Source organism: Globicephala melas, chromosome 19 (assembly GCF_963455315.2).
Source record: "Globicephala melas chromosome 19, mGloMel1.2, whole genome shotgun sequence".
NCBI lineage: Eukaryota > Metazoa > Chordata > Mammalia > Artiodactyla > Delphinidae > Globicephala > Globicephala melas.
This window is the reverse complement of record NC_083332.1, coordinates 13,226,617-13,238,145: the sequence shown is the minus strand read 5'-3', so window position 1 is coordinate 13,238,145 and position 11,529 is coordinate 13,226,617. Positions and strand designations below refer to the sequence as shown.

General features: G+C 51.2%; 1 protein-coding gene across 7 annotated transcripts in view; it reads right to left on the bottom strand.

Moving 5' to 3' along the window:
* Positions 1-11,529, bottom strand: part of LOC115862462 (F-box only protein 17) — a 29,046-nt gene that overhangs the window by 2,562 nt on the left and 14,955 nt on the right. The window contains exons 2-8 of one of the 7 annotated variants that reach the window (XM_030874302.3): positions 5,646-6,011; positions 4,826-4,937; positions 3,753-3,812; positions 3,204-3,236; positions 2,729-2,824; positions 2,117-2,252; positions 76-163 (exon numbers count right to left, since the gene is read on the bottom strand). In XM_030874302.3, coding sequence (XP_030730162.1) covers positions 76-163; positions 2,117-2,252; positions 2,729-2,824; positions 3,204-3,236; positions 3,753-3,812; positions 4,826-4,937; positions 5,646-5,994 — 874 coding nt within the window. In that variant the 5' untranslated portion in view covers positions 5,995-6,011. The remainder of the gene's footprint in view (positions 1-75; positions 164-2,116; positions 2,253-2,728; positions 2,825-3,203; positions 3,237-3,752; positions 3,813-4,825; positions 4,938-5,645; positions 6,012-11,529) is intronic. The other 6 variants (XM_030874313.3, XM_030874304.3, XM_060288373.2 and 3 more) reach the window with 6 other exon arrangements.

Below are 11,529 nucleotides of genomic sequence, written 5' to 3'. Positions count from 1 at the left end.
AGTGAGGGAGTGAGGCTCCATGGACTCCTCTTCCTCCGCAACCTCAACAGATGTTCCCCAACACCAAGTAGGTACCTGGCCCTGCTCCAGGCGCTGGGGATATAGCCGTGAAGAAAGCAGCCAAAAGATCGTATCCTGGCGAAGCTGAGTCTAGACTGTGACGCTGAAGACAGATGGGGGAAAGGGCGGAGGAAATACTGCAGGAGGGTGGGATTGTAAAGCAAGGGCCCCACTGAGATGACAGAGACTTGATGGGGCAGGGGAGCCAAGTGGGGATCTGGAGTGTTCCAGACAGAGGAACAGTCAGTGCAAAGGCCCTGAGGTGGCAGTGTGCCTGGAGCAGAGTGAGGGGAGAAGTAAGAGGTGGGGTCAGGGAGGTAGCGGGCAGATCGTGTGGGGCCTTTGAGATCGGCCACAGAAGGACTCTGGCTTCTGGCTTTTTTTTTTTTTCTTTTGGCCACGCCACTTGGCATGTGGGATCTTGGTTCCCCTGACCAGGGATTGAACCCACGCCCCCTGCAGTGGAAGCGTGGCGTCTTAACCACTGGACTGCCAGGGAAGTCCCTGGCTTCTGGCTTTTTAATCTTCTTTAATTTTTTAAATTGAGCTAAAATCCACCTAACATAAAATGTACCATTTAAAACTGTACAATTCAGTGGTTTTTTTGTTTGTGTGTGTGTGTATATTCGTAATGTTATGCAATCATCACCACTAATTCTGGAACATTTTCATCACCCTAGGAAGAAAACCTCGAATCCCTTAGCTGTCACTTCCAATTCCTCCCTCCCCCTATCCTCTGGCAACCAGTAATCTATCTGCTTTCTGTCTCTATGGCTTTGCTTATTCTGGAAATTTCATATAAATGCAATCATACAATATGTGGCCTTTTGTGTCTGGCCTCTGTTTCACTTAGCACAGTTTCCAAGGCTCACGCATGTTCAAGTGTGAATCTGTACTTCATTCCTTTTTATAGCTGCATGATAGGATGTTGGCTTTTGCTCTGAGATGTAGCCACGGAAGGGTTACAAGCAGGTGAGATCCGTGGTCTGACTCACCTTTTTTAAAAAATAAATTTATGGGCCTCCCTGGTGGCGCAGTGGTTGAGAGTCCGCCTGCCAATGCAGGGGACACGGGTTCGTGCCCCGGTCCGGGAGGATCCCACGTGCCGCGGAGCGGCTGGGCCCGTGAGCCATGGCCGCTGAGCCTGTGCGTCCGGAGCCTGTGCTCCGTAGCAGGAGAGGCCACAGCAGTGAGAGGCCTGCGTACCGCAAAAAAAATAATATAATAAAATAAAAATAAACTTATTTTATTTATTTATTACTTTTGGCTGTGTTGGGTCTTCATTGCTGCACGCGGGCTTTCTCTAGTTGCGGCGAGCGAGGGCTACTGTTTGTTGCAGTACTCGGGCTTCTCATTGCGGTGGCTTCTCTTGCTGCGGAGCATGGGCTTTAGGTGCGCGGGCTCTAGACTGCAGGCTCAGTAGTTGTGACACACGGGCTTAGTTGCTCCGCGGCATGTGGGATCTTCCCAGACCAGGGCTCGGACCTGTGTCCCCTGCATTGGCAGGTGGATTCTTAACCACTGCGCCACCAGGGAAGCCCCTGACTCACTTTTTAATAGGAGCTTTCTGGATGCTGAGTCTGTGTGTTGGGTTGGGGGTGGGTGGGAAGAGATCAGGAATGGAAACCAAAAGACCACCTAAAAGGTTACTTTGATAAGTGAGGTATGATGACCATGACAGTTTAGGCTCAGGAGCCAGCCTGGGGTTGAATCAGGCCCTGCACGCTTTAGGGTGACTTCGGGCCAGTCACCTAACCTCCCATGCCTCAGTTTCCCCAACTCTAGAATGGGGATGGAGCAAGGACTTCGGTTCACTGCTGCATTTCTAGCAACTAGAGCATAGCAGGCACACAGTAGGTGCTCAAAAATGTCTGTTGAACAACGAGGCCATTGTGCTAATGAAATGAATTAATGGGTGAAACTCTTGGGCAGGCCTGTAATAAGGGTTCAATGACTGTTAGCTGTTGTTATAGATACCCAGCAGTGCTGAGAGCAGAATTTGAGCAGGGTGAGAGGTGGGTGTGCCTTTGGGTGAGGGAAGGTAGTCTGGACCCACCTGTCGGCAGCCTCTTTCAGTCCACTGAAGGACCGGGTTGGGTGATGCCGAGAACTTGACCACTTCGTTTTCGTACATGTCCAGGAGGCGGACCCGGAGCCGGTAGATGCAGCCGCAGTTCTCCCGGGCACCCCACCTGCCGGGTGGCAGTGAGCCTTGATAGCCTCACCACCCGCTCAGGTCTCTGGGTTGGGGAGGGCGACCGAGGTCTGGCCTCCCTGCACTTTGATGAGGTCAGGCCTGGGAACCTAGGGGGAGGAGCCTAGGTGCCCCTGGGGTGGAGCCAGGGCCTGGGGGAAGAGCCTGGGTGCTCCTGGGGGCAGATTCAGGAGGCTGTGGGTCAGGTGTATATGGATGGGGGTGGGGAGGTAATGGTGTTCTGGGGAGGAACCACAACCTTGGGGAGGAGCTTGAGGGTGTAGGAATCTGGGGGTTCTGGGCTCACCAAAGTTCCGCCCCTCCCTGGCTCTGCTACTATGAGAGCATCGCTTCCCCTCTGTCAGCCTCACTATGAAGGGGGCACAGTAGCAGTGCCAGCCCGTGGGGTCGATGGGGGTGTGAAATGACTCCCTTCTGCAGAACTGCTGCCACCACGGGGGGTTCTCCACTCACCAGTCGGCCACACAGATCTCGATCTGGGAGCTGTCGAGCAGCTCCTGCCACACACCCTCCATCACCAAGTCCACAAGCTGCCTCTTGAAGCACCATCTAGGAAGGGGGGATGATAGGATGGGTGGGGGGGTAGAGAGTCCCATCATTCAAGTCAGCCCAGAAATCACCTCCTCCCAGAAGCCTCCCCTGACTACCCTGTCTAAAGCAGCCCATCAGGGTTGCTCTACCAGACAAGATGTATGACGGGCTGTGCAACCCCACTGGCCTCTCAGATCCCCTCCACCCTTCACTCTGCTGTGGACTCCAGGAGGCTGACTGTATGCAGGCCTGCCCCTAATATTTATGGGGACCAGGACATGAATACAAATGGAGGCCCACATACTAGACATCTGAGCAGAGAATTCTGGGGTCTCCTCAAGCACCAAGAGGCCCATGGTCTAAGGTTGTGTTGCCTGTATGGAAGGGTCTCCCTTACCCTCTACTTCCTGTTGGGTCAGTCAATGGGAAGCTCCAGCAGCAGATAGAAGGGAGAAGAGAGTGAAATCAGGGTATTTATTCTCCTGGCTCCCTCCCAAGGGATCATCGTGGGACTGTTGTATTTCTCAACGAAAGGGCCCTCTCCACAGTGCCCTCTCCTCCCAGCCTTCTCTGTCTTCATGTTTCGGTAATTGCTTCCTCCCCTTACCCCTGCCAGGCCTAGGGGTGGTAAAGTCCCTTCCCCCCACTGTTACTAGCCTAGAGTCCTGTAGTATCTCTTGTGTTCTGCCTGCACCTTTGTAAACAGTCCTTCTCCTCGAATTTCAATGTGCCATAATAACAGAAATAGTGATTTATCAGAAGAACTGATAAATTGACCAGAACTGAACAGAGTGCTCAAGGACAGACCTAGGTTTGTATGGGAACTTCATAAATGATAGAGGTGGCACCGCCATTCCATGGGGGAAGGGAAGGATTCTTTAGTAGATGGTGTTGGGGAAACTGGCTCAATATAAGGAGGGGGATAAAAAGAAAACTGGATCCTTACCGAACATCACATTCAAGGTGGATTAAAGATCTAAATGTAAAAGATAAAACTATGAGGTTACTAGAAGAGAGTATAAGAGAACACTGTTAGGATCTAAGGGTAGGGAAGGATTTTTTAAACAAAATTTCAAAAAACAAATTCTAAAGCAAAAAGATGAATTTGATCATATGTAAATACCAAATAACACCATGGACATAGTTAATGCAGATGGTAGAGTGGGGGATTTCTATAATGTCCAGGATGGACAAGGGACTGACAGCTAGAATATACAAGAAATTCTTGTATATCAACGAGAATAAGATATCAACCTTAATAGAAAATATGAACAGGCAACTTACAAAAGAGGGAATCCAAAAAGCTAACAAGCACATGAAGAGATGTTTAATTATTAGTAAACTGAAACATGCAAATTAAAATAACAATGAGATATCCCGTCACCCCTAATATACTGGTAACTACTAGAAAGCTAGTAGTTACTAGCTTTACTACTAGTAGTAACTACTACTAGAAAGTAGTAGTTACTACTAGATGCCACGAGAATGGTTGACTGTGGGGGCAGGGCACAAGGAAAATGGGTATGGGGTATGAGGATAGAGAATCAGCCAATCAAACTGTTTTTATGTCTTCACAGCATTTATCACCATCAGAAGCTCTGAAGTCAGACTACCCGGGTTCGAATCCCAGATCCACCATTTATAATAATGGTATTTGTGTCATAGGGTTATTGCCAGGATTTAAAAATTTACTGTAAAGCATCTGGCATAGAGTAAGCCCTCTAAATGTTTATTATGTTTTTTTTTTTTTTTTTACTGTTTATGCGTTTAATGGCTTCCCCAACCCTACATCTAAAATGCAAATGAAAAAAGAGCAGGTTCCTGATCTTTCTGAATTTTCCTTGTGTCTCTGATATGTAAAACAGTGCCTGGTACCTGGTAGGCCCTTAACAAATATTAGCTGGTTGACTGACTGAACAAATGAATGTGCGAAGGAGAGGCTGAAAGTGGGTGAGGGTGAGGATGAGGACGGTAGGGTAGAGTCCCCCTCCCTCGCACCAGGGATCAAGGGCCACTCACTCGAAAGAAGTCACGAAGCAGGTCTGGGAAGGAGCGCCCGGCACCAGTATTAGGTTCTTTTCCACAGCCCAGCCATTCCCGCCGTGCTCCACCTCCCAGCCTCTGAAGCCCTCTGTGAGATATAAAAGGGTTGAACACCAGGAATTCGCCCGCCAGCTCGCCCCGCAGAGAACCCGCCACCACCTAGCTTGCTCCGCCCACCAGCTCCTCCCTCCCAGCAGGCTGTATTCGTGGTCCCACCTCACAACGGCGTCACTCAGCCCTGCCCATCCACTCAGCTTCTCCCCAGCCTCTCTAGGCCCCGCCCCCTGTTCTGCCTCCCTTCACTCTCAAACTACTGGGCTTCAATTCTGGCCCCGCCCCGGGCTCCTTACACCACCGCTTCCGGGCCCCTCCTCCCTTGGTCCCGCCCACTCATTCATTCCCCTCCCCACAGCCTCTCAATACGACCTTATATTTCTATGCGAGCTCCGCCCCTGCCAGCACCCAATCGGCTTCTCCCCAGGCCTCCCCGGGCTCCTCCCCCTTTAACCGCGCCCACCTAATCTACAGTTCAAGCATAGCTTCCCGGCCCAGTCCCCTGGATCCTTCTGCTCTGTCTCGCCCAGCCATCTTGGCTCGCTATACGGCCCACAGCCCCTGGCTCCTCCCACCCAGTTTCCCAAGAGCCTCGACCACGTCCCCTTGCTCCCGGCCCCGCCCCTGTCTGCTTCACCCTGGCCGCGCCCACTCACTCCACCTCGCCTGGGTCCCCAGGCCACACATCCTTTTGGTCTCTTTTTCCCCGCCCCTGCTGCTAGCCCCTGCCCCCGGCACCCACGCTCTCCGCAGGAGTTGAAGATGAGGTTGCGGCCGAGGGGCGCTCTCAGGCAGTAGCGCGCCAGGGCGCAGAGCGGGAACTCTTCCTCGTCCTCGCTGTTGGGCGGGCAGCGCTGGGCCACCGCGTAGAGAGCGCGGCCCTCCGCGCTGCGGTCGCGGGCCAGCTGCAGCAGCCACACGGTGGGCCCGTCCACCACGTCGCGCCAGGCGCGGCACACTGGGCGGCAGCGTGTCACTAACGCTCGCGGTGGCACGTGGCTCAGCACCTCCACGAGCAGCTCCGGCGGCAGCGCGTCCAAGGCTATGGGCGGGTCCGCGGGCAGCCGCCGCCGCGAAAGCCGGGCGCCCATCTCCGGCCGCCAGAGTCCTGCAGGTCGAGAGGGGTCGGCGGGTCAGAGCAGCCCGGCCTCCCTCCACCTCTCCTTCCAGGACGCAAGTCTCCTGCGACTTGACCGTGACCTCACCAGGTACACGGGCGACCGGGGGACTGTCATAACCAAGAAAATGCAGCATCTATTTCCTACCACTTGGCTCTGGACGGGGACCGGTTTCCCCCCACCTTTCCCCCTCAAGCAACAAACCCCTGGCCTGATCACGACCCCACCAGGACTGCTAACCACGACTTCTGTCTCTGGCCGGTGCACTTGTGTCTGGCTAAGCACTTTACATATGACCATATGCACACTGAAGACCCATGAGAAAAATCCACCGAGGAGGAAACCATTCCCATCCCATCCCCCAACCTGTCCCAACTCTAGGGCCTTTGGCATCCAGGACCTGTCCTTCAGCAAAATCTATTTCTTCAATCCCTTCGCTGAAGATTCTTGTCACATTTTTGCTCTAACCAGAACCCAGCCGTCCTGTGGGCCTTGCAAGTGGGTAAATCTCCTTGCTCCCTGGTGCTGTTTCCAGAGGTTCTCCCTCCATCCTCCCCCAAATGCCGCAGCTATGAATCTCATCATCAGGGTAGATCGTTTGTCACCTTGTCATCATCATCTGCTGACCCAGATGACTACCCCTCACTTCTCCATGATTTTAGCTCCAGGCTCACAGCCACTCAAGCTGCTCTTATCAACATTCTTGGTGATTTCCGTATCCAGGATGACGATCCTTCCTTCTGCCACCAGGCCTCTCTTGTTCCCTGACCAGCTGTTCTTCTAGCCCCTCCATCCCGTGGTCGCACCTACACCTTGTCTCAGTAACCACAGCCTCTTCAGAACCTCAGTCTCAGGCTTCTCACTCCCCACGCATCACCTCCTCTCTTTCCAGCTCTCTCCCTCCAGTGCCCTAGACCTACCCCCTCCCCACACACACACAGTCCTTCCAACCCACTATGATCTCCCATCCTTTGTCCCTACCTCTTTTTCACTGCCCCACACCCCCTCAAGTCCTCAGTCTTCCTTATCCAGCTTAAATTCCTTGGTTAATCATTTAAAACATTCTTTGCATACACCCTTGCCTCCTCTGGCTTCTTCCAACGCGTGCCCCGGTTAAATCCAGCCCTCCACCTACCTGTGCCTGTACCCGCACAGTTTAAAGCAGCTGAAGAACAACACACAACTCCACTGGCTGGTCTCACTTTAAGTTTGTGCACTTGATGCTCAAGTGTACCCACAGTGCTGCCTGGCAATCAGATTACATTTCTCTTATCCTCTTGCTCTTCCTCTCTGTAGATAACTATTTCACACCTTCTCCCCTATCCCCAACACATCACACTTCCTTCCACCTTTTCACTCTCTCTTTGCTTCTTATTTATATATTTTTTGGCCGCGCCACGCAGCATGGGGGATCTTAGTTCCCCTACCAGGGATCGAACCCATGCTCCCTGCAGTGGAAGCATGGAGTCCTAGCCACTGGACCACCAGGGAATTCCCTCCTTGCTTCTTATTTTGCAGAAAAACTAAAATCGATGGGAAGTGAACATCCAGAGACCCCCACCGCCCATGTACCACTGTGCTTTCCCACCGTGACTGCGCCCACCCCAGGTCACCGTCTCACAGTTCTCCCCTCTGTCTGCTGCACCTTCAGCTTCCCCCTCTGCACTGGATCATTCCCGTCAGCTCGCAGAGTCATCTCTCATTTGAAAACAAATTAAACTCCTCTTGACTCCACCTCCCCTTCCAGCTCTGACCCCATTTCTTTGCTCCTCTTTATAGTAAATCTTCTCCAAAAAGTTGTCCCACTCACTGCCTCCATATTTTCTACTGATATTCTCTCTCAAACCTTCTCTAATCAGACTTTGCCCTCCTTCTCTACCCTGAAATGTCAAGGTCACCAATGACCCCCCCTTGGTGCTGAGGCAGTAGTCACTGTTCAATCCTCACCTTGCTTGACCTGTCAGCAGCACCTGACACAGTGAGGTGACGCTCTTCTCACTTGGCTCTGGGCCAGCATGTCTCTCTGGACCCCTCCCGTCTGCCTGTGGCTCCTAGTCGGTCTCCTCAGCTGTTCCTTCCTCCTCCCTCTGATTTCAGTGTCAGGGATCGGTCTTTTTTTAAAAAACAAATTTATTTATTTTTGACTGCGTTGGGTCTTCGTCGCTGCGCATGGGCTTTCTCTAGTTGCGGCAAGCGGGGGCTACTCGGCTACTCTTTGTTGGGGTGCATGGGCTTCTCGTTGAGGTGGCTTCTGTTGTTGCGGAGCACGGGCTCTAGGTGTGTGGGCTTCAGTAGTTGTGGCACGCGGGCTCAGTAGTTGTGGTGTGCGGGTTTAGTTGCTCTGCAGCATGTGGGATCTTCCCAGATTAGGGCTCGAACCCGTGTCCTCTGAATTGGCAGGCAGATTCTTAACCACTGCACCACCAGGGAAGTCCCAGGGATGAGTCTTTGAACCTCCTCTATTCTCCATCACCTCTCACCTGGACCATTACTGTCTCCCTGCTCCTTTCCCCAGCTGTCAGGTGTGAACACCTGAGTCAGGTCCTGTCCCTGCCCTGCTCAGAGCCCTCCTGTGGCTCCACCTCACTCAGGGTCAGGGCAAGGTCCTCAATGCAGCCCACAAGCCCCACACGATCTGTACCCATCACCTCCCTGCCCTCATCTCCCCCTCACTCACTCTGCCCCAGCCACACCGGCCTCCACACCTCAGGGCCTTTGCACAGGCTGTTTCCTCCACCTGGAACCAGAGCATTTCTTGGCTCACCTCCACATTCCCTTCAATCTTTGCTCAGATGTCAACTTCTCCATGAGACTGTCCCTGGCCACATTATTTACAATTTCAGGGCCTCATGACCATCACCTCCTCCTCCTTCCCATTTTCTTACTTTATTCTTCCCTAAAGAAACCCACTTCACAGATGAGCAAACTGAGGCATAGCAAGGTGAAACACCTTTATTTAACAAGAACTCAGTGAATAGCTCAAGACCTAGTGAGAAACGCATTTCATTTCCCCATCAGGGCAGAAGAGCTTAGTGATGAAATGCTCATGCCTGGGTCCAGCCAGCCTGGGTTTGAGTCCCAGCTAAGCCTCTTGCCTCAAGGGCAAATCACTTCAACTTTTTATGCCTCAGTTTCCTCTTCTGAAAATGAGGATGTTAACCTTACCCACTTCATAGGGTTATTGTGAGGATGAAACGAATTAATATTTATTTGTAAAGCGCTTAAATAATCGCTGGTGTTTCATAAATAAAAGTGGTATTGATATAATATTAGACACTAAGTTATGTTAGTTGCTATTATTATTACACACCATAAAAAGCTGGTGAGCAACGATTTAGCTACAATATTTTCATCTGGTGACATTTACTGAGCCCTGACTAAACCACCCGTGCCGAGCATTTAAGCTGGATCATCGCACTGAATCCCATCACCGTGTTTTAATGTCCAAAACAATCCTTGGAGGTTGCCCTGGGTTAAGAGGCTTCAATGATCTAATGCTTGTTATACTATCTAATGCCAGTAAGTGCTCCATTCATGTCAGCGGTTACTATTTTGAAATAAATTGATTAAGGTCTTGTTAAGGATTAAGGCTCTATCAAGCCAGTGGTCCGTGGACGTGGCACAAAGCCCGATTCCCCTTCACCCCCACAACAGAGAACTGAAGTTGTGGAGACACGCTTTAGAGACTAGGGTGTGCTTTGCCCCAGGTGGTTATTAGCTGCATTAATAATTAGCTGCAATTTACAAGCGAATCCACCCGCTTGCCCGGTATGGATGTGTGCCGATCACTGGCAAACAGGGGATCCCTGGAGCTGGGGGTGGTCCCCTCACACAACGAGGGCAGCCAGACTTCACTGAGGGGCAAGGACCTTCACGTGATGTACCATACGAGCCCTGGGTATTCAAAATGCTTGTGTGTGATGCTCTCCTGAGGACCACGAGGTGCCTTGTAGCCAACGTGTCCAACACGGCTGAATGCCAACGACTGGCTGGGTCAGAATGGCACGGCGCTGCCTGCTGCTAGGGTGTTTGGGAGTGTGTGTGTGTGGGTGTGTTTGGTGGGGAGGATATTGTATTGGTTGTCACAGTGACTGGGGGATGCTACTGATATTCGGTTTCCAGGGACCTGTGATGCATGGCAGACATCTTCCCCAGATGGTTATAACAACGTATGCAAACTGATGTGCTCTTTTCCAGGAACTGGTCATTCTCCATTAAGGAGTGGCGTCCACAGCCCTCCCCTTGACATGGGCAGGCCTTTGGGATTGTTTCGCCTTTCAGAGCATTGCAGAAGTGACATTGCTAAGGGATTTCAGAGGCTGGGTCAGGAAAGAGGATACAGCCTCTGCCTGACTCTCTGGGGATGCATGCATGGGGAGCCGTGAGTCCAGTGGTGTGCTCCTAAAACGTTTAACAACTGGCTCTGTAGGGGAAAAAAAGAAAAGAGTCTGGGTTGTAACATTTGCTGATTTCTGTGGTGTGAATATACCTTCCATGGCTGACAGCAAGCTACCAACACGACGTCCCTGGACCTTGGCGTTGGAAAGAGCTGTCCACAACGTGCTTCCAGGATCCGGTGCGAGCCAGCTCCAGCACACCACGACCTGAGTCACCATGTAAGTCTGGCTGCCCTGAAGTCGTCACATTGGAGATACACAGGGAGATAGACATGCTTGGGAGCCCCAGCTGTTTGGGTCTCCCCATCCAAGGTGCTACAGAGAGGAGTGAGTGAGCCCTCAGATGACCCAGTCCCAACCACTGCCTGATGGCACCTGCACTAGAGCCCCTGAGAGCTGCTTAGCTGAGCCCAGTCAATCCCCAGAGCCGCCAGAATAATAAAGGAATGGTTATTGTTTTAAGTCATTGCATCTTGAGTGGTCTGTTACGCAGCACTTGCTAAATGAAACGATGCTCAGTGACCTGTATTTCAGGGGACAGGTACCACTCACAAAGGGTGGCCAAGAGAATTCCAGTCAGCATTAAAAGTTCCATCTGGAATGGATAAAGAAGATGTGGTCCATATATACCATGGAATACTACTCAGCCATAAAAAAGAACGAAATGATGTCATTTGCAGCAACATGGACGGACCTGGAGCTTATCATACGAAGTGAAGCACATCAGAAAAAGACAAATACCATATGATATCATTTATATGTGGAACTAAAATACGACACAAATGAACTTATCTGTGAAACACAAACAGACTCACAGACATAGAGAACAGACTTGTGGTTGGTTGCCAAGAGGGAGGGGGGTGGGGGAGGGATGGACTGAGAGTTTGGGATTAGCAGATGCAAACTATTATAAATATTATAGAATGAATTAACCACAAGGTCCTACTGTATAGCACAGGGAACTATATTCAATATCCTGTGATGAACCATAATGGAAAAGAATATGAAAATGAATGTATATGTGTATAACTGAGTCACTTTGCTGTACAGCAGAAATTAACACAACATTGTAAATCAACTCTACTTCAATAAGTTAAAAAAAAAGTTCCAT